This window comes from Rhamphochromis longiceps, linkage group LG7 (genome assembly GCF_057381845.1).
Source record: "Rhamphochromis longiceps isolate RC_006_pf linkage group LG7, R_longiceps_female_GT1.1, whole genome shotgun sequence".
Classification (NCBI taxonomy): Eukaryota; Metazoa; Chordata; class Actinopteri; order Cichliformes; family Cichlidae; genus Rhamphochromis; species Rhamphochromis longiceps.
This window is the reverse complement of record NC_140563.1, coordinates 4,700,967-4,724,351: the sequence shown is the minus strand read 5'-3', so window position 1 is coordinate 4,724,351 and position 23,385 is coordinate 4,700,967. Positions and strand designations below refer to the sequence as shown.

Below are 23,385 nucleotides of genomic sequence, written 5' to 3'. Positions count from 1 at the left end.
TCAATTTACTCAATTTTTTTATGACAAGTGGTTGCACGAAATAAATTTGTTTGAATCCAGAAATATTTTTTAAGTACACTGAATTTAATTTAAGCGAGTAAAACCAACATATATTTTTAAGCTACTTTAACTTAACTGTTGTGGATACGACTTAGTCAAATATTATTAGTAAGTCCAACTAAGGTCGTGTTAAATGTACCAGAATAATTTGTTTCCTTTACACTTATGTCCCAAACTTATATTCAAATCAATCAAATTGTTAATTTCTCTCTATTTCAATTAAGTTAAGTTTACTTAAAAAAAATATTGCTTACCCTGATTTGTAGTTTTTAAAACTGTCAATAATGAAAACTACAACATTCTTTCACATCATTTATTAATGCAAAATTTGTTGCAAACAGAATAAGAATCCACATCTCTAAGAAAAATTGCTGCAATTTGTATAATACAAATTACAAAACTTTTGCCCATGAACTAGTAGCTTTAAAAAGCTGTATTCAAACAAAACAGAAACAACAGACAAGGGAAAGGTTAACCAATGTTTCTCTTCCTCTAAAAAAAAAAAAAAAAAAAAAAACTCCTTACATAAAAGAATAAAACACTACCAGCAGTATAATGTATCACAATTAGAAACTGATGCATCCACAAACTAACCAGTTTCAGACTTGCTGTTCTGCGATCCATATTTAGAAATTGCATTTTAATAAGGTAATTAGACTTAAAATTAAACTTGTGTTTTCCTTACTGCTTATTGACCACTGTCTTTCCATTCTAGTCCTTCCTTGAAGATTCTGAATGTTTTACATATTTTCTGACCTAACATACTCGCTTCAAAACAATTAATAGTCTTTAAAGTGTTACCAGTGTACTGCAGTGTGGTAATCATGAATGTTTTTTTTGTTTGTTTTTTTAAATTCGGTTGAGTTAACACTGATTATACGCAGGGCAGCAGCTATAACTGAATAATTACAAAGTTGCTCTTCAAGCTACTCAAATGTACCACATGTGAAACATTCATTATTGAAAGTTAAAATGTTCAATCAAAACATAACACAGAACAAATGATGGTTGTACAAGAGTTTCACTCCTATTCACAAGAGCACCAGTCATTGGTAATTTACATAACAGCATTCTCTTGATGTGTGGTTTTAGAAATCTTCCTATCCAGTAGCAATTTTGTTCTTCAGCCCAAAGACTTTGGGGGAGAGCTTTTCACCGTCCAATCCCATCAACACTTTCTAAATGAATTCATAATAGTCCTTCAATTCCTTGGGGAAGGCTAGGTTTAGTGCATAGATTACTCCAAGCATCAATGCACAAGCTTGGGCCAGAGATCCAATGTTGTCCATGACTATCTCCCCTTCAACAAATATTCCAATGTCATCATAATGTCCATTTTGTCCATCCTCCCTGTTGATGACATAAATGCCCATGGTGTGCTTCTTCAGGTCTCTCTGGATATCATCTCCTTCAATGTCCTAAACATTTAATAAAAAGGTAAAAGAAAAAACAATTAACTCTACAATTAAATTCCAATCTAGTCGTTTGTGTGTGTGTGTGTGTGTGTGTATAATACACACACACAGATATCTATCTAAAAAGTGTGTGTATAGATGACTTGCTTACAATGACTTAAATGACTTACAAAGAACTCCCGAATAAGGCTTCCGTCCTCTTCACCAAGGTAGAGGCAAAGTGCCCTGAGAACTGCTTCCCTTTTCACTTTAACATCACTTTCAGCCTGTTTAAAGAGAGTTGCTGATTAAACCAATTTGGAAAAAAGAACAATGTCTGAAATTCGCAATAAGTAAATTTTATCATATGTCAGTTCAAACATCCATCCATCCTCATCCGCTTTGTCTGGGGCCGGGTCGCGGGGGCAGCAGCCTAAGCAAAGAGGCCCAGACCTCCCTCTCCCCAGCCACCTCCTCCAGCTTATCCGGGGGAATACCAAGGCGTTCCCAGGCCAGCCGAGAGATATAATCTCTCCAGCGTGTCCTGGGTCTGCCCCGGGGCCTCCTCCCGGTGGGACATGCCTGGAACACCCCACCCAGGAGGCGCCCAGGGGGCATCCTTGTCAGATGCCCGAACCACCTCAGCTGGCTCCTTTCGATGTGGAGCAGCAGCGGCTCTACTCTGAGCCCCTCCCGGATGGCCGAACTTCTCACCCTATCTCTAAGGGAGAGGCCAGCCACCCTTCGGAGGAAGCTCATTTCTGCCGCTTGTATCCGCGATCTCGTTCTTTCGGTCACTACCCACAGCTCGTGGCCATAGGTGAGGGTAGGGACGTAGATCGACTGGTAAATTGAGAGCTTCGCTTTTACACTCAGCTCCCTCTTCACCACGACGGACCGGTGCAGCGTCCGCATTACTGCAGCTGCAGCCCCAATCCGTCTGTCGATCTCCGGCTCCCTTCTCCCATCACTCGCGAACAAGACCCCGAGATACTTGAACTCCTCCACTTGTGGCAGGAACTCATCCCCGACCCGGAGTGGGCACTCCACCCTTTTCCGGCTGAGAACCATGGCCTCAGATTTGGAGGTGCTGATCCTCATTCCCGCTGCTTCACACTCGGCTGCGAACCGTTCCAGTGTGAGCTGGAGGCCCTCACCCGATGAAGCCAACAGAACCACATCATCTGCAAAAATCAGAGATGAGGGGAAAGCGGTGCTCTACCTGCACTGTGTATAGTGCTGGCGGAGCGCTGCTGACGTCGACTGAGAAAATTGTCAGGCGGTGGAAGGAATAGAGGACCTCCTTAATCCCACTGACACGTCTTCCGAGGAGGAAGCAGAGTCTGGGGATGAGGGGAATGACCCGCCAATTTCCGGGGGCGAGGTCACTGAGGCAGTTAAACAACTCCTTGGTGGCAGAGCCCCTGGTGTTGATGAGGTCCGCCCCGAGTTCCTGAAGGCTCTGGACGTTGTAGGGCTGTCCTGGTTGACACGCCTCTGCAATGTTGCGTGGAGATCAGGGGCAGTACCTGTGGACTGGCAGACCGGGGTGGTGGTCCCCATCTTTAAGAAAGGGGACCGGAGGGTGTGTTCCAACTACAGGGGGATCACACTCCTCAGCCTCCCTGGGAAAGTCTATGCCAGGGTGCTGGAAAGGAGAGTTCGTCCGTTAGTCGAACCTCGGATACAGGAGGAACAATGCGGTTTTCGTCCTGGTCGCAGAACACTGGACCAGCTCTTTATCCTCTCCAGGATACTTGAGGGTGCATGGGAGTTTGCCCAACCAGTCTACATGTGTTTTGTGGACTTGGAGAAGGCATTCGACCGTGTCCCTCAGGGTGTCCTGTGGGAGGTGTTGCGGGAGTATGGGGTGTCTGGCCCATTGCTACGGGCCATTCGATCCCTATACAACCGTTGCAAGAGCTTGGTTCGCATTGCCGGCAATAAGTCGGACTCGTTCCCGGTGGGTGATGGGCTTCGCCAGGGCTGCCCTTTGTCTCCGGTTCTGTTCATAATTTTTATGGACAGGATTTCTAGGCGCAGCCAAGTGGCGGAGGGCTTTCGCTTTGGTGGCCTCAGAATCTCATCTCAGTTCAAACATAGTAAATAAAATTTATATATGAAATTTCAAAATTTAGATTGTTTGGCTGGTCACCTAAAACGGCTTATTGGACTCACCAGTGACCTGCCACTTAAGACAAAAGAAATCCAAATAGAATTTGCAATATTCAGATTTACCTCTTGCATGATCTGCAAGTGGTGGGCAAGTTTCTGCCCAGAAACACCGCCCTTCTTCTGGAAAACTGTCATCAACTGAGGTGTAATTCTGTCCAACTGTGCCGCGAAGGTAGTCTCCAGTTGAAGTGTTGTAATACACTGGAATTCAGCATTTACCTGTATCACACACACACCACACACACACACACACACAGAAAAAAAGAAGACTGGTGCTTAATCACCGGTATGATTATTTTGTTATTTCTTCATTAAATGCTACAATGCAATTGCCATCACTTCATAAAGCATGATTATCATATGGGTTAGTATACAGTGCATGAAGGATGTTACTACTGTTAATCAAAGAAGAAATGAATGGCATCAGTCCATTTAACGGGTTTAAAGGGTTTTAAAAAGCAGATATTTGTCTGTTTCAGGTGGTTAGCAACACATTTTCCTGTGCTCTTTGTCCACTGGTGGGAGTGTCTCACCTGTGAGGTCAGCGGGGCAGAACTCTGCCGTCAGCAACAGAGAGCAGAGAAAATTTAGATGTGCAACTAAAAACATGCTTGCCATGTAAGCCCCAAACATCTCTGAAATTGCTCTGCAAACTTCAGAGTACTTATACTTCAGGAGTCCTGTGGGTACCGTAAAGACTCATGTATGCAAACAAACCACATTTTTTTTTGCAATCTGATCCTCTTTCTCTTGGCTGTTTCCTTCAGGGATCACCACAGTGAATGATCCACCTCCATCTAACCCTATGCTCTGCATCCTCTTAACTCACAAGAACTAAATTCCTGTTTTTCATTTCACTTTCGCAAGTTTTTTTTCCTCTTTTGTCCTGGATAAAAGAAATTTAATCATATATATTAATTGATATTAATTAATATCAATATTAATAATCACAAGAACCCTTAAGATGAGATAGATAAACTTGTCCCTGCAATACTGTGACAAATACTGTTGTGATAAATATGTAAGGAATTTGCATGTACTTACCAAAATAACACCATCTTCTTGAATAAACAGTAACACATAAGGGGAAGAAAATCTGCCAGAAAAGGAAGACAAATAAAAAAAAAAAAAAAAAAAAACTTTAGAAAGACAATTACCGTTTCCAAGCCATTAGTGCATTACTTCATGATACTCCCTTGTAACAAAACAAATATTACTTGTGCCTCTGTGCAAACTACAGATGGCACGATACCACTTTTTTATGTCCGATACCGATATCATAAATTTGATTATCTGCCGATATGAATCCGATATAGTGTATTTTATAATAAATAAAACTGTTTTTATAAATATTTTGCTGCATTTTGTATAAGTTCATACTCAGTTTTAAAAACAAAACATTAAAGCTATTCTGTTATACCTGTATGCACAAAATACACTGCACCCAAAATATTTTATACTTCAGCAATACTGATCAACCTAAAAAACTTACACCATCCTCCTTATTCAGGTATTCTAAACAGTACATAGAAATATTAAACTAACTAATAGGGCTGCCAACTCCCAGCAAAAATATTAGGAAATCACCCCGCACCCTCCGCCTGATAATGCTTAATTGACGTAATCTACTTTAATGCACAGAAATCAATTATTTTTCTATAATAATTAGATTCAACATTTTTCTTCAATACAGTTGCAGACAGCACAGATGGTACCTTCCCAAAGGAAAAAGTGCTATATGTACTACTATTACTAGGGCATATATTAGACTTAATATTTACTACATACAATAATGGATCTCTATACATTTAACCAGATCACCACTTTGGTAGTAAGATTTAGAATAATTATTTATTAAAAGCTAGACACTTTAAATGAGAATAAGAAAGAAAATTATGTCTTTGTGCCCCCCTTTCCCTGTTAATGCCCTACCTGGCCCCTGGCAAAACTTTGCTAGATCCGCCCCTGCACAGTTACCAGCTGTCAGCTACCTAAAAAAGGATCCTGGAGTTATTTGTCTCCCAGAAACAGTTCATAACTTCCCTTCAACTCATTCATGTCACCTAAAATGTAAACCTGTTTCTTCATTACCTGTTCAGCTCTAATGATTCAGTAAAAACTTCTCCTGGTTTCACCTTCATGTTTCCTTCTCACCACATATCCAAACTATCATGACCAGCAGCTATTACGGCTGTGGCTCCAGAAAACATAAGCGGATACTAGAAGTAATAATAAAAAAATTCTAGCAACAGCTTATCAAGCTTAAACGTGCTGCTGTTGTTTATCTGCCGTTTTCCTCTTTCTAGCGCAAACTGGGTGATTAACAAATGAGAGAGACTAGCGACAGAAAAGCCGATCACCTGATAATCGATCAGTTTCATGATTGAAGTAGCAACAGGAGAGGGAGGGGGGAGAATGAGGGAAGAAGTTTTAGCTGTTCAGCATGAAGACACCGAATAACTCCAGCTTTGTGTCTTTTTTTCCATTCTAGCTGAAGTACGAAACAAATCGCTTCCTTTCCCCCTCAATACAAAACTCCGACAGCCAGTCCAGCTGTGGCTCCATACATCGGTTGTTAAGCTCAACATGAAAATACTATGCAAACATAAAGAGATGAACTTACACACTTGCTTTACTTCTCTGTGTTAGTTTTCTCTGAGATTAAATGCAGCGGTTTGGAAGCACGTAGCGAGGCTTCAAATGCTAAACCAGACCGCTGACAGGTCTTGCACTCAACAGCTCTATCAAGTGAAGCAACTTCTTTTCTGAGTTAATTTCAGTTCTGACAAACATCACTCTCAGTGCCTTTTGATCTCACATTTTTGGCAACCACTGAGTTATTCTCCTCCACAGTTTACAACCATTATTTGTTTCTGCACAAAAGACGTTGTGCAACGCCAATCCTACTTATTTATTTCCTACTGCACCCTGACTGTGCAGGTGCGTTCAGAAGCCCCCTCCCCCGCCCGACTATTCCTTAATGCCAATGTTGTGGCGGGAGGGACGATTTCTCAACTTAAAACTGCAGGCGACTGTACAGTGAACTTTACAGCTAACTACAACAGAGAAATTGCCTCGTTCCATAATTTGTTAGTACAAAGTGTGCCACCAGAACTAAGCTAAAAACATATGACATTTTAACGCATCAATACAATTACTCTTTTAATAGAGCTAGTATAGTAATATAATAGTAGCTAATAGAGCACATAGCTAGCTTAAGTCAAATCACGACAAAGTTCAGAGTTGTACAACTACTTAGACTTCTTTCTCCATGTGCACACGTCTTAAAGAGTCAACATGCTTTGACTGAGGTAAAAAAAACTAAAACAAAAACGACCGTAAAAGGTTTACTTACCGAAGCTAGACCACCTTTATATGAAGTTGTGCGATTAACTTGAGCCTGCTTGCAGCACACAAAGCGTCCGCTTTTTCAGTCCGCGCGCAAAATGGTGGCCTGTCCTAACGCATGCGCAAAATGGCCCAGCAGGATGCTATGAAAAACATACTTAAGCATTTTGAGCTACATTTAATTAACTAAAATTAATTGGATTAAAACGCAGGGAATGTATTCTGGAGTTACTCGAATTATATATGTAGACAGGAATTACTCATTTGAATTGACAAGATATACCAAAATATAATATGCTATATTTAAAAGGAGACAATATCACTTTTTTCAGTGAAGGCTACACTTGTGTTTTTTTCTTTTTCTCTTTCTCCCCCTATCTCTCTGCCTGGGCGGAGCTCACAGCTGGCTCCCGCCCTTGGCTCTCACAGCTGTTGGCGATCAGCTGATTATCCGTCTTCTATTTGAGGCTGGGTCACAGATCCTCTCATCGCGGGATGATTGCGCTACTGACGTTAGTCTACCTTTCCAGCTCCCGTGGTCTTATACCTTTACGCCCTGCCTTCGTGATTTGTGAGTGATTTCTCCCTTTCCCTGTTCCAGCTTATCTTCCCGGACCTGTGACCTCCCCGCGGTACGAACGTGTGTGAGGACGTGAGCGAGCGTGAGAGAGAGAGAGCCTTCCCCTAATCCCCTGGAACCCTGAATTTCCCGTCACTGTATATATTATTGCACGGGTGTGTAAATAAATCGTGTTCTGAGACATCAACCTGCTCTGCGCTTGAGTCCCTGCTTTCAGCCCGTGACAGAAGTAAACTGTAAATTGTAAATATTGTAAAACTTTTCTTCTGTCATTTAATGGTCGGGCATTGTACAGCAAGCATTTCACCCCCATGTCATACTGTGTATGGTTGTGTGTGTGTGTGACAAATAAAATTTGAATTTGCAATGTGATGTCCACATATGTGGACGCCAGGTCCTAAGAGGTTAAATAATATACAAATAAAATCCTCTATGGTAGTTGGGATAGGCTGGAACCTATCCCAGCTATCATATGGTGAGAGGTGGACGGGTCGCCAGACAGGCAACCATTCGCAGTCACCCTTATGGGTAATTTAGAATTACCGATTAACCTAAACCCCTCTAATTGCCTGTCTTTGGACTGTGGGAGAAAGCAAGAGTACCCAGAGAACATGACAACTCCACACAAAAAGGTCCTGGCCAGATGGTGGAGTCAAACTTGGGATCTTCTTGCTATAAGGCAACAGTGCTAACCACCGTGCACCATAAAAATAATAATAACAGCGTCTTAAAATGCAGTTCTATGGATCTGTATTTGCAAGATTACACTTAGAAATGAGTCTTTTGAGAAGAAGAATTCCACTTTTATTGACATAATTAAACAGTCACATAATGGTTTAAGAATTCTCAGCATTGACATTTCTGTAGAGGATTTTCTCTATGAATATATTAGTGCATGTTTATGTAACTGCACCCTCTTGAACACTGTATACACACAACAGACCTCTGTGCACAAACACACTTGCCAAATAAATTCAGTTCAGTAAATGTTAGCCTAATGTCTTTAGCCTCACAAACAAAAATATTTTAAACAAGGACGCTTTAGCTATAATGAGCAAGAGTCAACAGACTGTATTATTATACTTAAGAGTACTTTGTGAATAGTGATAAACATGTACTGATACACCTGATGTAATTCTGGTGCTTCTGATGTCGCTTTACTCTGGTGTGATTATCCTAACTGAGGCTCCTCTGGAGACCATGAACCCAGGGTACAGAGGCTGGGAGAATGTGGTCTGAACTCTGTGAACGAGCACCATTTGACCAGAATCAGACACGCTGTAGAAGGACAGGCTCCCTCCCTTGTGGTTCAAATACACTCCCACTGTAGAGGAACAGGGGACGGGTATTCTAGTTTTGACTTCATTGTGCCAAAAAGCGCAACAGGAACTAGAAAGAGAAATGCACCAGGACTGGTCGGTGTAGCCGAAGCCACTTTCTTCCAGCTCTGTTCCTTTATAGCACAGGGCTATCTCAACCCGTGGCCCTTTCCATTCAACCTCCCAGTAGCAAACACCAGATAAACCCTCAGTGCACAACACTTGATCATATTTGGTAAATCTATCTGGGTGGTAAGGGTACCTCTGGGTTTTTTTAGCCCAGGTTACTTTGGTGTTTCCATCAGAGAGCAACAGGTTTTCAAATGCTGTGTTGGGATCCAATGTTATGCAGCAGGAATCTGAAAAGTACAATGTCAGGAAATATTAACTCAGTGAAATCAAAGTAACGGAAAGCACAGAAACTGAATAAAAATATGTACACTAAACAAATGACTCACACATAGAAAACTCCTCTCTTGTCTTGGGATCAGGATCAACTTCAACTAAAAGTACAAAACATGATATTATTGAAAGTAGCACTTCCTGTTCTATTTAATTAAAAATGATTAGCATGATTTTACTAAGCATTATTTTAGCTAACTTCTCATCTTACTTGTCTCAGATATTTGTGCAATGCTCTTGGCCACGCTTTCCATTTTGTCTCTCAAGTCAGAAATAGCTTTTGTGACAAAGTTGAAAGGTGTGTGCAGTTGGATGTTCACATCAGAAGACAGATCAGGTTCTGTACAGTCAAAAATGGTCTGGCAGTGCTGTAAACATGCAAAACAATAAACACATCATTAACTGCTGCCCTGCACACAATATGATCCACGTATTTGACTGTTTGCGCACCTGCAGGAAATTAATGTGATCTTCAGTGAGCGACAGCTGCTTCAGTTGGTCCTCTCGCTTCCTCAGCTCACTGATTTCCTTCTCCAGCCGATCCACAAGCTCCCCAGCGCGACTCAACGCGGCCTTCTCCTGATCTCTGATCAGATCGTTCACGGCATAGCGCCTTTTGTCTGCCTTCAGAACAATCTCAGCATAGGCTTTCTCATTTTGAGCAACTGCTGCATCACTTGAAGCCTGAGCAGTAAAAAATTCCATTTAACATCTCACAGTTGTTGGTTTAAGGGCTTAATTTAATTAATTTTATTTAATTTCTAGACAACTTCATAATTTTATCTTGTTAAGAATTTACATGATGTTTTGGAAGTGGCAAATTTATTCTTGATTACACTTTTTTTCCTTTGAGGTAACAAAAAACCTTCACGAGAATAGGACAAGAGGACATAAAGGAACAATGCTGGTTACTTTGCAGAAACAGATTTTTAAGGAAAACTTTACATAACACAGATTCAAAACTTCACCTTCAGTCCTTTAGTTTTCTGTCTTAGTTGCCGGAGCTGCTTCTCTTTTTCTTGAATGCCTTGCTGGATTATTTGTTTCTTCTTTCCAAGTTGTTTCTAAAAGCCATCATTACAAAATCATCAAAGTTTAAATTACAGAAATACAGCTGAATATAAAAAATCCCTTAAAACCCTATGACTGCTATAACAGAAGCTCTAGCAGTAACTTTAAATTGAAATTCACAACAGCATGGATGATGGTTGGAAGTCTACAACTATATTATTACCTGCTTATCTTTTCTCTCTGCTGCAGCCGAGACAGTGTCATGGCCTTTATGTTCGTCCATCACACAAAGGAGACAAACGCACTGCCCATCACTGCGACAGTAGACTTCGAGTAGCTTGTCGTGCTTGGAGCAGATCTTCTCTTGTATGGAAGCTGACACTTCGACCAACTTGTGCCTCTTAAACGCAGCAGACTTATAGTGAGGTTGCAAGTGAGTGGCACAGTAAGATGCCAGACATACCAGGCAAGACTTAACAGCTTTCAGCTTCCTCACAGTGCAGAAATCACACTCCACATCCCCTGGTCCAGCTTCATCCTTTACTCGCATGTTGGATTGTGCTCTCACGGACATTTTTACCATCAAATCAACCAGCACTGTGTTTTTCTTGAGGACGGGTCTTGGGTTGAAAGTGTGTCTGCACTGTGGGCAGCTGTAAATACCACTCTGATCCTCCTGGTCGAAGCAGCCATTTATACAGTCCATACAGTAGCTGTGGCCACAGTGAAGAGTCACGGGATTCTTCAAAACATCCAGGCATATGGAGCAGGAGAAGGAATGTAGTACTTCACAGCTCTCGGCCATCTTCGTTCCACATCTGTAACTTTCACTTTCAATGGAAACAAAAGTACAAGTGATTTAATAGTCTGTCCAAACACGTCCAAAAATCTAAAGCTAATGTAGCTCCACCTATAAATCTGCAGAGCTACTTTTCGATTATTATTATTATTATTTTTAAATGTTAGACATTTTTTCTCAAATATAAAGTTCATTATTAATATTTATTTATAAATTATTTATTTACTTACTTACTTACCACTGTGGTATATTAATATATTGTAGGCAGATGCGCTATTTAATAAAAGCACTAAGAGGAAAGGTGTCTGGTTAAATACAAAGAACATATTCCATGCGAGATTTAAACACAGAACGCGAGATTTCCCTGGTAGCCATGGAAACGACAACGGCGTTCAGTTTCTCAGTGAGGAAGAGGCGGAGTGGTTTTCCTCTTGTAATGTTTTTATTTAGCGGACCATGGAGCTCCCGGAGACACTTAGAAAACATTTAGAGGACTTTTCTCGCAACGTTTTGTTTGACCAGAGTCGGACGGAGTCTTCCTCTAAAGACCGCGACGCGTTTTTGGCACACGGTGAATGCAGCTAACGTTACTGATGAATTAGCATTGGTGTTAGCATTGATGTAGCTGCACTAATGGCTGTTGTTTACTCAAACTAAGCTTTCCAGTAGTTTATTTGCACTTAGGTTGCTTATTCGGTTCGTGTATGTTCTGCTGTTTGTATTTGTTTTCAGACAATCGAGTTCTTTCAAGCCTCCAGCTCCAGATGTCTCTGTACTTTAACATGTGGTTCTTCCCCTGGTGGTGGATCAGTGAAACTGTAATGCTGCAGCTTAAGGTATTATGCCAACATAATTCTGGTTTACAATCTTGACCCTTTCCACTCTTATTTAGATTGTTATGCACCTTTCTGTGGTATGCTGGATTTCAGCATCAGGGGTCCACCCTGTAAAGGTCGCCAGTGTGTCACTGGACTAACAAAGAAAGACAGACAACCATTCACAGCTACAGTCGATTTAGATTCAATAAATAACCTAACCTCACTAGCTGCATGTGTTTTGACTGTTGGTAGTACCCAGAGAGAACCCACACAAACACAGGGGGATCATGCAAAGTCCACACAGGACCTTCTTCCTGTGAACCAACAATGCTAACTACTCTACCATCTGCTGCATAGTTTCCTGGCCATGGATCCAAAGTGTGAATTTGATGATCACCAGGTCACTTAGTTATTACTTTTTCCCTTGTGACATGGTGCTCCATCCTGTCATGCTGGAAACTCCACAGGTGCCTGAAGGTCTCCCAGGTTAACATGTCGAATGTTTTCTGCAACCTACCCTGTGCCCGAGGTACTAAATTAAAGCCCCTAAGTTACACAAATGTTTGTGGGATACAATGAACGTGGGCACAAATTAAAGGGAATGAAGCTGCAGTAAATCCTGGAAAACTTTCAACTGGGTGCTCAGATTTTGTTTTAGTGTTTTTTGTTAATTATTTGTGAGCACCACATGAAATATGTAGCTCACCACTGAAACATAAATAGTTACTGGACAAAACAGCAACTGAAATAACAGTAAATACCAATTTTAAAGGTTATTGAGACAAAAAGGAGAATACATGATAGCAAGAAGACTATCGTGTATCAAAAATTACAAACCTTGGCTTCCTTTTATACTCAGTGTAGTTATTTAGCAAAAATCACATTCAGTTAAAAATATGTTAAATGTATTTGACCTTTTAGTAGTACCGTGTGCCACGTTTTCACGGTTTTTTTTTCTTTCAAAAACAGACTTTGTCCCAGTGTGTTAGGAACTGTAATCTTACCAATAAAAACATTCCAAAATACACAAGTGGTTATGAAGAGGAGCAGAAAAAAAAATCACATCATACGTTTAAAAGCAAGGATGTGGAAGAATGAACAAGATTTAACATTTGAGACACATTTGGCACTTTGCAAAATTTTTATATTTCAGTTGCTTTAAAGTCAACACATAAATATTTTTTGAGTGTTTTCAGCTGGACATAAAATCCCAAAACAGTAATATCTGACTTTTTTCGATACTTATTATTTAAAAAAAATGAAATCTGAAAATGCAACAGGAAATTTGCTTGAGTTTATCTCAGAGTGTAGCATTTTAAAAAAAAAACATTACAAAGTGGATACAAGTTTTAGTGTTAGACTATAAACTGTGTTGTTTGGCTTGTTATTTCCACCAGTATCCTGCTTTGTCAGACTACTACAAAATCATCCTTGTTACTATTCTTATCCTGATGACGCTGATCGAGGCTATTCGACTCTACCTTGGTTATGCCGGGAACTTGCAGCAAAAGGTGCATTTATACATTCACATATGAAATAAGGATATTTGTATAATTATATGTAAAGAAACCCAGTGAGTGGACGGCAGAGATGAAAACTTGTCAAATGACTGTATTTGTTGAAGGTCCCAGAGCTGGCTGGATTTTGGCTCTTGAGCGTCCTGCTGCAGTTTCCATTAATCCTGTTTCAGCTCTTTAATGAAGCCATCCTTGTTCAGCCCCTGGAGAGAGGTGTTCACATCATCCTTGCCTTATTCATACTCACACAGGTATGGTAAGTTGCATTATCAACATTTTCAGAATTTCGTAGCTACATTTATTAACACGGATTGTATCCCTGAATGCTCCCAGGCCATTTCTGGTTTTGTTGCGCTCCGCGACATGGTCAGACACACAGAAAGCCAATTTCATCTGCGACAGTTTGACTGACTTCTCACACTCTGACGTCCACATCTGGGCAAAACCTCTGCTCACATCTCCAGGGTCACAGGCTAACAACAAGAAACTGTCACATTTTGTCTTAGACATGCTGCACGGGGTAGCTGCTACTCAAGATCCGTTATTGAAAATAGGGGATTTTTAACATATATTTTTTGTATTTTATTAACATTTATTTTATTAATATGTTTTCACATTTTGCATTAAAAAACATGAACATGATGTGAATCCTTTGTCGTTTGTTAGAAAGAGCCAAAGATGAAGATTTTTCAGCCATAAATCAGGTCTTTATCAGGGCCATTAACATTAAGCAAAAAGGAAAAAAAGTGATTAAATTCAGAGTCAATTTATTTATTTCATGTTTAATAAGAGGCATTTTTAACTATTCCTGGAGTTTTCCCTTCCCTCTGATCCATACTGAGTATTTTTTTTCTAGGGTTTCTTTTGTAAACAACTGTTGAAGTAAAAAAGAAAAAAAATTCCATCACTGACCAGTGAATAAATTAAGTGTGTACTTCTCAGATTAGAGGTTTTCGCTTGTGCAAGGCTGACTGTGATGTCCTTTTGACCATTACTTCTTGTGGAGTCACAGTTGTATGGCTTTCTTCTCCAAAGTGATAGAGCCTAATGTCCTTAGCCTGAAGCACGCTGACTGTGTCACTCTGTGGACGTGGAAGTTGCTCTCTCATGGGGGATGAAGGTAAAATACCCCTGTGTCTTTTGTCGTTGCTTTTTCTGAGGAAATTGAAAAAGGAGAGACCAGGGTTTAAATGAACAATGCTTGTATTATTATCATAATATTTAACAGAAATAATAAATCACAGAATTAAGAGGATAATGGAGAAGTTCACCTTATTCCTGTTAGGTCCCTAAGCACAGGCACAAAAAATCTGCATGAATCGGGTTCCTTCAGGGAGGTGTCACGAGTATGAGCTTTCAGGTCCTGAACATCATGTCTGAACAGTGATGAATCCACTGAATAAAGTCAAAGTAAAGTAAGTAACAGTGATGGAGCTATTTCATGAAAATTTATCACAATAATAACTAACTACAAACTGACTAGTCTTAATATAACAAATGTGCAACCCAACCTTCTGAGGAATTGTCTTCTTCCCTTTTATACCATTTGGTCTCGGTCATTTCTGTGCGTGAGGTCTCTTTTGCATCAACGTAATGTGAGAGCCATGAAGAGCTGTCTCTAAAAATGTGCCGGCCACTGAATTTGTTGTTGTTGAAACTTGTCAGTAGATGCCTTCTTGGAATTATTTCTGGAGACATATTCACATAGGTGAATTTGGGAGATCTGTCACAAAAGAGACACAACATTTCTCAATCTTTAGTTCTGTTTAATGATAAAGATATAATAAGATTGTGAGGTTTACCCGTGGGCTGATGTAAGCAAAGGTGGCAGCCCTGAAAGGGGAAGACAAGTTTCACTACAGAGGAGCGACAATTTGATACAAACTTGAATTGACTGACTTTTTAACATTAGTAATAATATAATTAAGTTCCACCTGAAAGAAGTGTACAGACAGACAAACCTTTGTAGAATTTGTAGGGGGTAAAAGGCTGGCGGTGGCAGTGATGTTGATGCTGGCTGGATTTTATGATTTTTGATGACGGTGGAATGAGAGCCCTGAGGTTCAGTGGGGGAGAGGAGTGTCCCGGCCGTCCTGTCTCCATGTCCGGATCACCTGTAAAGTAAGTCAAGCAAGAGCTCCACATTAGTTTGGAAATACTCTGACCTTTACCTGCAGACTGAATCTCCAAAATAAACCTTACCTTTGTGGGGTGAAGCACCGGTGTATTTGCTGTGAAGTGGGCGTGGTTCTGGACTGTAACGTAGATCTGAGTTTTCCTGATTACAAATTTGAAATGAAAGATTATGGTCTGCTCCAGGTATTGCAAGACATCTGCAGATTCTCTGTGAATTATTAGTGCTTACAAAAGGCAGGTTTATGGTTGATGCATAAGGCTTCAAATAAATGACCTTCACATGATCACCTTTACATGCTTGCAGCCCTGCCACAGCCTCACCTGACTGACCTCACCATGGTGAGTGATTGTAGGACCTTTTCTCATCAGAGTGTTTACCTTAACAAAGGAGGAAACAGTAAGGATCAGTAAATGTCTTCATCTGTTCACCAGCCTCAATATTGTAGTGTAGCTGGTGTTACTGTGAAGACCACAAACACGTTTGGATGCTGTTTCATACGTGAGGTTTCTTCCTGTGGCGTTCAGCAGGCCTCTTTTGGACGCTCTCTTTGATTGTTTTGTCAGGGGGCACGTCAGACTCCTGCAAAGATCAAGAGTATTGTTTACAGCAGTGATTCCCAAAGTGTTGGAATCGTTTGAATTTTAAACTAAACAGGATAAGATGCAATTTTACTGGATAATATCCTTTTGGAGTGGTTCCAAAATCAAACAGAATTTTCTATTGAAATTTCCTTTGGTATCCCAAAGAACCTTTAATGAGGGTTTTGCAATTTGGCTTAAAATTTTCATGAAATAGTTACAGTGGCTTGCAAAAGTAGACCCTAAAATTGTCCAATAGCATGTAATTAATAGGAAATAATTTTTGGATGTGTGATGATCAGAGCTATAAGTAAATATCTGAGTTGGCTGCAGAAGATTTTCAGATTTTATATTTGGCCCATGTGACATTTCTAGTACATAAAACACTTAGGTCAGGAGACCATTTCTGACTGTATCTACAATATAAATAATGAAAATTCAAATCTTAGATGGACTTTGACTTTTATTCCAGGCTAGATAACCTCAAAATATTTCCTCTTTTGTTCGATCATTTCATTTGTTAATATGCATCCAGTCCTGCATTTCAGGCCTGCATCACATTTTTAAAACAAGCTAGGATAAGGGTAAATGTGGGCTAATAACGTCGCAATAATTGCAATAATAAAATAAAGATGTGAAATGAGAGAGGTGATGTCAATGGGTGACTGCAATCATGATTTGGTATTAAAAAAATGAAAAAATTAAAGAATTGTTTAAAAGCAATTGCATATTTCTCCCTCTAAAGTGCATAAAACCATGAAATGGTTCAAGGAATCTGCAGAAATGCCAGCCTCTAAAAGGCAAGACCAGAAAAAGATTAAATATTTTGAGTTCATAATGGCTAAAATCAAACAAAAGTCAAGGTGAACTTAAGAATCACCAACTTTTTCTTTTTTTATTTAAGATCTGACTGATTAAAGACTTTTCGTGTTGCTTTTCAGGACCTTTTGCTGTGTTTTGTTTTTTACTCTGTTTGGTCGTCGTCTATTCCTCTCTTTATGACTCCTGAAGTGTTTCTTTTTTTTCGTCACTGGAGTTTGCTGTGACAGAAAACAGAAGCATGTTGTAAACTAACAGAACATATGACTTAAAACTGATTACTACAGTCAAACAGGTGCTGGAGGCTTCGGTGTATTAGTGTAGTCAGTTTACCTCTGTATATGTTTCTGGCTGGTTCAGCAAATGAAGTGGGAGTCCTTCTGAATCTGAACTATCTGAGCCACTTGTGCTATGAGAGCAAAAGAAAAATGTTTGCATTCAGGCTAATTCAGAAAATATTCTCCCAATCTCACATTGCCCAAGTGTGGTTAGTATGGATAAAAATATATATTTTTATCACCTGGTTTTGAGGTCAGAGCTGTTGCCCAAATCTTTGCCCAGTCTTTCTCTGAACTCCTTTTGCAGCAATGCCAATTCTGTCAGACAATAAGTGATCTCAAATAAAAAGCACAGACAAAATTAAAATAATTGCATATATATACAGTCACTATATCAAAACACAAGTATCCAGGATTATTATTAACGGTCATACAATAGCAACTAGACTGAGTTGGAGCTTACTATAGTATTTGTTTTTATATTTGCTTAATCTCTCACCTTTATTGGATCAGGGTCACAATAGTCCAGGAGGGTGTCACACAGGTGAAAACCCAGGGACTTCAAGTCTTGAGTAGTAAAATGTGTTCCTCTCCTGTCGCCTAAGAGTTCAGCAAATTATAAATCCGCTTACGTGATATGTGCAAGCTTACAAAAAACATGCACATCTTCAGAAAGTTTTTTACTCACCTAAAGTGGAGCCTCCAAAGGTGGCCTCCATGGTGTAGCTGTTTTTGATGCCAAGTCTCCACATGACGATTCGTCCTGTGCCCTCTTTGCTCTTCTGCACCCGGAATTTACAGCTGTTAAAGGAGAACTAAGAAAAGAACAGTGTATATGAAATATCAACAGTTTGATAGGTAGTAAACTTGAAGTTTAAATACTGGTGAGTGACAAACAGGTGGGTAAGGTAAGGCCCATACAACCACAGAAAAAAATGTAGAACTTTAATCTTAAAAGTCAGCAACAGTGTTTGAAAGCCCTCAGACAAAATACACTTTACCTTATTGCTAGCATTCTTGCTCATCATTAGTGGAAAGACTCTCGCGTGAAGTTTCAGTGTAGAGTCACCTTTGTTTTTGCAGCCATACATGAAGACATCGTTTTTTCGGCTGTGACCATGAAAATCACAGTAAAGAACTACATCTCTTTCGGCCAGTAATCTGAGGAAAATGCAGTGTGGCAGAGATTTCGATTAAGAAACAAATTCAGTCAACATTCACAATCAATTAAAAAATTGTGTATGCACAGGCTGTTTGGTAATCATCATATTTGAAACATATTGGAAAGCCTGAGGCACTTCAAAGGAGAAATATCTTGAGCTTGATTAAGCAACTCTAAACATGTCAAAAATGATTTTTTTTTTAGCATTTAGCATTTAGCATTTTTTTTTTTATCAAGTCTCACTTTTCCACCATGTTTCGGGTGTGCCACACAGAAGGAAAGGAATCTCTGAGCAGTGTCCTGTAGTTTCTGTTGAGGTCCCTGCCTGCAAGAGAGCAGCGGTAGTTACCCACCACGACACCATCTGGGTTCAACATTGGGACCACCTGCAGCACCAAAGAGGAGCAAACAAAAATTAGCTTAATTGCCATAATTAAAACTAGAGAAACAGCGATCTGTAACAATACGTTTAAAAAAAACAAGTGTATTATAAAAAATAGGTTTATTATATTAAATTGATTGTTATCTTCTTTCACAAACAAAAAACAAACACACAAATTTGCAATGTATTTCAGTACGGATTAACACATTAAGCCAGAATAGAGACAACAGGCACCTTAAAAACAAAAGTGTCCCTGAGAAGCTGAGCATCATCTGAGTCACCAAGAAGAAAGTTCAGGAATCCCTCCATCATCCAGGATGCATTGGATTCTCCTGGGTGCACCCTGGCTGTCACCACCACAGCCTTCTTGGTCTTGTCGTCCATTCTGTTAGAGTCCTGGGGTGTTACTGTTATCACATACACAGCGTTTCCAGCAAGACTTTGGCACAAGACCCGTACTTTGCAGTATGACCTAACTGTAGGGTTGGAAGTAATACGGCTAAGGTAGCGCTGCAGGCGTGAATATGTGTAGGGGTAGCAGTGGGCCAGGTAGCAGGTGTCTGAATCATAAGGGAACTGGAGTGTCCAGGAGAGTGAGTAAAGGGTGATGCCATCACTGTTGTTGTCCTTTGTATTCTAAGTGACGCAGAGAAAATATACTTTTAGAAACAATCCTGTCTACAGTCAGACTTTCAGTTCAGGCATTAATCTTTGACAGATTACCTCTACACTATGTTCATACATTTAATTCTCAGCTAATGTTCAAAGGGAGAAAGTGATTGGTTCTGGGAAATAAGGTATCATAGTTAAACTTAATCCAGATGCCACCTACCTGACTGCAGTTCTGGTAGTATTTGATATTTGAACCTGCGCGTTTCCATCCAACACCATTCTCTTCAGCATCCCTCTCAGAGTACAGGAGTGGTTTCATACCCTGTGAATACAGACTGCTCCTCTTCATCAAGTTAATGATAGTGAAGCGGTAGGTGACGCCAGCTTTTGTGTTCCTGACCCTGAAGTAAAACCACTGCGTGTGCTTTGTTGTGTACATGTCTGTGCGCAGGGTCAGCTCATAGTCATAGGCACCCCTGAACAGGCAAGAAAATATGAGCAGAGATCCAAACTGAACCTAACATTACTCCAAAAGTGAAAATATACAACTGAAAAGAACAATAAACCTGCAGACTCACACTTGGACGGCCTGCTGAAGGTTCCCACTCTCAAACCGTGACTCAAACTTGAGAGTCAGCTCTGACTGACTGACATCATAAAAAGTGGCTCGCTTAATGGGTTCTCTGCTTCCTCCAATACGAGAGTAGGTGAAATATGGGTGCTTAGCGGCTTTAAAGGATGAGAAGAACAAAAAAAAAAAAAGAAACACTAAATTTACTTAAAGCTTTAAGATGCACTGAATTTACATTGTTTTTTCAGAGAATAGTGACAGTATACAGTATATAACTTAAAGTACATATGAAATAACCTGGAAGTGCAAACATAAATCCCAATGATGACAGTTAAGAGTTACCATGGTCAATGCAGAATACCACCTTCCCCCTCTCCTCTCCGACTGGCATGGGTGTCCTCTCATATCCTGTGCACTGATAGAAGGGCTCTGGCTCTGGTGGGTCCCACTCTAGAAAATACACTCATTTTAAACAAGGGAATGCCAAATTTCTGTTCAACATATTGTTGGTATGGTTTTTATTCTTACCACTAAAAAAACCCAGTGACATCAAAGTTTTATTGAAATGAAGCATTACCTATGTGATGGATAATGTCGCTGATGACCTCACACTCTATTGGCCAGCGGATGCCGCATGAGAAGTTGACCAGTTCTGGTGGTGGCCTGAGACTTATAACAGGTCGTCCACCACTGATGGTAACGAGTAGCTGTGTGGTCCTCAGCTTCTGACTTAGGTCTCTACATACTGAGTGGGAACATGAAACACACCTTTAATGCTATTTTAACAATCATGCTGTTTGCTACAATCTTCATCATGTATGCCCACTTGCCTCATGGGGTTTACGCTGACAGATGCAGTTATCTCATTTATAAAACAGTGCTTGTTAAATATATAAAGATGTAAAACTGAAATGAGATGACCATGCTTGCTTTTCAAAAGTTCATTACATTGACACTCGTGTATCAGCAACATTTAGGCTACATACATGTTAAACAATAACACCCTTTATGAAAACAGCTTACACTGCTTCATCTTTGTCAGTTCCTCATCATCTTCATCTGTGCGGGAGTAACTGGTGTCTGCTGTGTCCAGCTGGTGGGCAGTTCCACAGTTCCTAACAGCAGAGCTGACCATGGTTGATGTTTTCTCTGCCTGGTCAGGAAAATATAAGTAATCAGTGCTGGATCAATTTTTAACCAATAAACATATATAACTTAGCACCTGCACCAATACTGGTTTGTAATCAAGACAATATAAAATAATATAATTTCAACATCTTCTAGTGGATGTTTTCAGTTATGCTGTTTTCAGGTCTTTCCGTCGGTCATTAGCTGTTACATACATAGAGTTCAGAAGTTTACATACACTCATCACTGGAATGAAAGTCATGGGATTTTTAAGCTTTTAATAATTTCTTTGAACAATGTTTTTTTGTGTATGTGTGTGTTTAGGATCATTGTCCTTTTGGAAAGGCTCATTGTGTTTTAAATGTCTAGCTGTTGTTTTTAGCTGAAGAATTTGGAGGTAGTCCTCCTTATTTCAATCACTTTGAATAACGTACCAGTACCACTGGCAGCAAAACAGCCCCAAAGCATGATGCTACGAACACCATGCTTGACAGCTGGTACAGAGGGCTTAAGTTTGAAAGTTTCACTCCAAATATATACTTGCCATTATGACTAAATAGCTAACTTGCTAACTTGTCTGAACATAAAACTTTAGATTTCCTGTCCTGAGTATGACTGTTTGGGTGTTTTTCCACACCTTGGGAAAGTGGTGACACACCAGCATAATTTGAACTTATGTACAACTGTTTATGTTAAAGTGTGTCTGTATACTTTCTGACCCTGTGTCTGGAATACAGAAAATCCTAAATAATTTTCATTTTTAAATTCTTTAATAATATAGGCTGTACAATCATTCCAGCCTGGAAAAAGAAAAGTTCAAAGAATTCATTAACCCCCCCCCCCAAATTACCATTTGGTGTTTGATATTTAAGCCCATGATAAGTGTATATAATCTTCTGACTGTATAATTTCAAATCAAAGCAACAGATCAAAATCATCTGATACCCCCCATTTTCCTCCAAAGAGACACAACAGGATCTGATCTGATACAGGATCTTCCACCATTGGTAGTCCAGGACAAATCACTGCAATACTTTCAATGACAAAAATGTGTTTTGCCCGTGTGTGCAACCTGTATCAGAAAAATATGACCAAAAGACAAAAACAGTTATTTTGTACATTTCAGTAGTGGTTTCTCACGTCGTTTAAATTCCAAAGGAAATGTTCATTCTTTTGGTTTTTCATATAGTTCAGTTTTAATTGATTTTTAGATTGGATTGGATCTTTACAGTTTAGTTTGAATATCAAGACCCCGCACCCCCTCTTTTCCCCCTTTATTTCGTCAGGGTCATTTTTCAAAAAGGGTTAGGCCTGGCTTTTGTTTAAAAAATATCTACCAAATCAAACACGTACAACTGCCCGCTCTGGCGACCCGTTGTGAATGAGGGCGCAGCCCAACGTAGCTGTATCAGAGCTCTGCTTTAGTAAACTAAAATAACATTTAACGTAAACAAAGAAACTCCAAATTACCTGTGTAGGTTTGAGTGTAGAATCTCTCACGGGGATCTTAACCTGGCATTCCTGCATGAAGACAGCAACTTAAAAACCTTGTTCACTACATTTTCGAGCGTGTAAACGCCACTACTATCGTTAGCATACATTATTTTGGCAGCTTGCTAACATTTCTGACCGTGCTAGCGCTTTCTACGTTTATCACACTCTGACGGCCACTTACCTCGCTCATATTTGATTGTACTACGGCCCCCCGGCGAAATATAAGCGTACGTTTTAGAGGTAAGTAAGACTACACTGAACAACCTTTTTCGGGGGACCTGACTTTGCTATGCAACCAAAAGCCTCAACACCAAAGTTGCCATGGAAACAGGTAACTTACTGAAAAAATCTAGGAAATGCGCGATGATGATGTCGATAAGAAAAAAAATACTTTGTGTAAAATATTACATACATTTTCAAAATAATTTTATAGTTACAAATAATAACAATATAATACTAATAGTAACATTATTATAAGATTTATAATAATAATAACATTACATGGCAGTACGGTGACTAGATTACCCTCTTTACGGGACTGCACAGCATGTATAGTCTTTGTCCCCTGTCTCACATTTCGGCTGGACCGTTGAATAGTCTGGCTTTTATCCATGGTCTATGAAGGGAAGGCTTTTTATTAGCCTATAATCAGAGGTGGGTAGTAACGAGCTACATTTACTCCGCTACATTTACTTGAGTAGGTTTTTGAAAAAAATGTATTTTAAAGTACCTTTTTTGCACGATACTTTTTACTTTTACTTGAGTACATTTGTGAAGAAGAAACCGTACTTTTACTCCGCC

At 39.8% G+C, this 23,385-nt stretch overlaps 4 protein-coding genes across 7 annotated transcripts; 1 reads left to right on the top strand and 3 right to left on the bottom strand.

Moving 5' to 3' along the window:
* Nucleotides 1–455: 455 nt before the first annotated feature.
* Nucleotides 456–7,076, bottom strand: LOC146664565 (uncharacterized). Its single transcript, XM_085411730.1, has 4 exons — nucleotides 6,985–7,076; nucleotides 3,693–3,848; nucleotides 1,646–1,741; nucleotides 456–1,478 (listed from the first exon to the last, which is right to left on the bottom strand). Exons 2-4 carry the CDS (start codon nucleotides 3,762–3,764, stop codon nucleotides 1,239–1,241), a joined length of 408 nt encoding a protein of 135 aa, XP_085267856.1. The 5' UTR covers nucleotides 3,765–3,848; nucleotides 6,985–7,076; the 3' UTR covers nucleotides 456–1,238.
* Nucleotides 7,077–8,408: 1,332 nt separating this feature from the next.
* LOC146664564 (E3 ubiquitin/ISG15 ligase TRIM25-like) lies at nucleotides 8,409–11,456 on the bottom strand. The gene is made up of 7 exons (XM_085411727.1): nucleotides 11,327–11,456; nucleotides 10,513–11,119; nucleotides 10,247–10,342; nucleotides 9,729–9,962; nucleotides 9,490–9,646; nucleotides 9,335–9,379; nucleotides 8,409–9,235 (listed from the first exon to the last, which is right to left on the bottom strand). The coding sequence occupies exons 2-7, from the start codon at nucleotides 11,092–11,094 to the stop codon at nucleotides 8,715–8,717; spliced, it is 1,635 nt and encodes a 544-aa protein (XP_085267853.1). The 5' UTR covers nucleotides 11,095–11,119; nucleotides 11,327–11,456; the 3' UTR covers nucleotides 8,409–8,714.
* Nucleotides 11,457–11,467: 11 nt separating this feature from the next.
* On the top strand, nucleotides 11,468–13,969 carry tmem17 (transmembrane protein 17). Its single transcript, XM_085411729.1, has 5 exons — nucleotides 11,468–11,659; nucleotides 11,821–11,924; nucleotides 13,304–13,417; nucleotides 13,531–13,674; nucleotides 13,757–13,969. The coding sequence occupies exons 1-5, from the start codon at nucleotides 11,545–11,547 to the stop codon at nucleotides 13,832–13,834; spliced, it is 555 nt and encodes a 184-aa protein (XP_085267855.1). The 5' UTR covers nucleotides 11,468–11,544; the 3' UTR covers nucleotides 13,835–13,969.
* Nucleotides 13,970–13,990: 21 nt separating this feature from the next.
* Nucleotides 13,991–22,923, bottom strand: agbl2 (AGBL carboxypeptidase 2). Of its 4 annotated transcripts, none has more exons than XM_085411726.1 (24): nucleotides 22,766–22,923; nucleotides 22,561–22,611; nucleotides 20,986–21,115; nucleotides 20,540–20,707; nucleotides 20,305–20,412; nucleotides 19,970–20,120; nucleotides 19,612–19,867; nucleotides 19,014–19,415; nucleotides 18,641–18,783; nucleotides 18,237–18,396; nucleotides 17,924–18,050; nucleotides 17,735–17,835; nucleotides 17,478–17,572; nucleotides 17,291–17,366; nucleotides 17,083–17,178; nucleotides 16,059–16,139; nucleotides 15,848–15,937; nucleotides 15,626–15,701; nucleotides 15,385–15,537; nucleotides 15,226–15,256; nucleotides 14,935–15,146; nucleotides 14,695–14,818; nucleotides 14,419–14,578; nucleotides 13,991–14,297 (listed from the first exon to the last, which is right to left on the bottom strand). In XM_085411726.1, exons 1-24 carry the CDS (start codon nucleotides 22,772–22,774, stop codon nucleotides 14,226–14,228), a joined length of 3,072 nt encoding a protein of 1,023 aa, XP_085267852.1. In that variant the 5' UTR covers nucleotides 22,775–22,923; the 3' UTR covers nucleotides 13,991–14,225. The 4 variants fall into 4 exon arrangements, 3 of the variants coding, with proteins under 3 accessions (XP_085267852.1, XP_085267850.1, XP_085267851.1); XM_085411724.1 differs by adding an exon at nucleotides 22,036–22,162 and having other exon boundaries at nucleotides 13,991–14,578; nucleotides 22,766–22,871; XM_085411725.1 differs by adding an exon at nucleotides 22,036–22,162 and having other exon boundaries at nucleotides 13,991–14,578; nucleotides 15,881–15,937; nucleotides 22,766–22,871.
* Between the last annotated feature and the right edge of the window lie 462 nt (nucleotides 22,924–23,385).

What these genes read in the sequence shown, in the direction of transcription:
- LOC146664564 (XM_085411727.1), bottom strand. Translation starts at nt 11,094, where the DNA reads ATGGCCGAGAGCTGTGAAGTACTACATTCCTTCTCCTGCTCCATATGC. An exon ending in CAGAGAGAAAAGATAAGCAG is followed by an intron (nt 10,343 to 10,512) that starts GTAATAATATAG and finishes GATGGCTTTTAG; the next exon opens with AAACAACTTGGAAAGAAGAA. An exon ending in ATCACATTAATTTCCTGCAG is followed by an intron (nt 9,647 to 9,728) that starts GTGCGCAAACAG and finishes GCATGTTTACAG; the next exon opens with CACTGCCAGACCATTTTTGA.
- tmem17 (XM_085411729.1), top strand. Translation starts at nt 11,545, where the DNA reads ATGGAGCTCCCGGAGACACTTAGAAAACATTTAGAGGACTTTTCTCGC. An exon ending in CCGGGAACTTGCAGCAAAAG is followed by an intron (nt 13,418 to 13,530) that starts GTGCATTTATAC and finishes TATTTGTTGAAG; the next exon opens with GTCCCAGAGCTGGCTGGATT. An exon ending in CCTTATTCATACTCACACAG is followed by an intron (nt 13,675 to 13,756) that starts GTATGGTAAGTT and finishes GAATGCTCCCAG; the next exon opens with GCCATTTCTGGTTTTGTTGC.
- LOC146664565 (XM_085411730.1), bottom strand. Translation starts at nt 3,764, where the DNA reads ATGACAGTTTTCCAGAAGAAGGGCGGTGTTTCTGGGCAGAAACTTGCC. An exon ending in ACTTGCAGATCATGCAAGAG is followed by an intron (nt 1,742 to 3,692) that starts GTAAATCTGAAT and finishes CTCTTTAAACAG; the next exon opens with GCTGAAAGTGATGTTAAAGT. An exon ending in GCCTTATTCGGGAGTTCTTT is followed by an intron (nt 1,479 to 1,645) that starts GTAAGTCATTTA and finishes TTAAATGTTTAG; the next exon opens with GACATTGAAGGAGATGATAT.
- agbl2 (XM_085411726.1), bottom strand. An exon ending in CTTCAGCAGGCCGTCCAAGT is followed by an intron (nt 19,868 to 19,969) that starts GTGAGTCTGCAG and finishes TTGCCTGTTCAG; the next exon opens with GGGTGCCTATGACTATGAGC. An exon ending in AGAAGACAATTCCTCAGAAG is followed by an intron (nt 14,819 to 14,934) that starts GTTGGGTTGCAC and finishes GACTTTATTCAG; the next exon opens with TGGATTCATCACTGTTCAGA.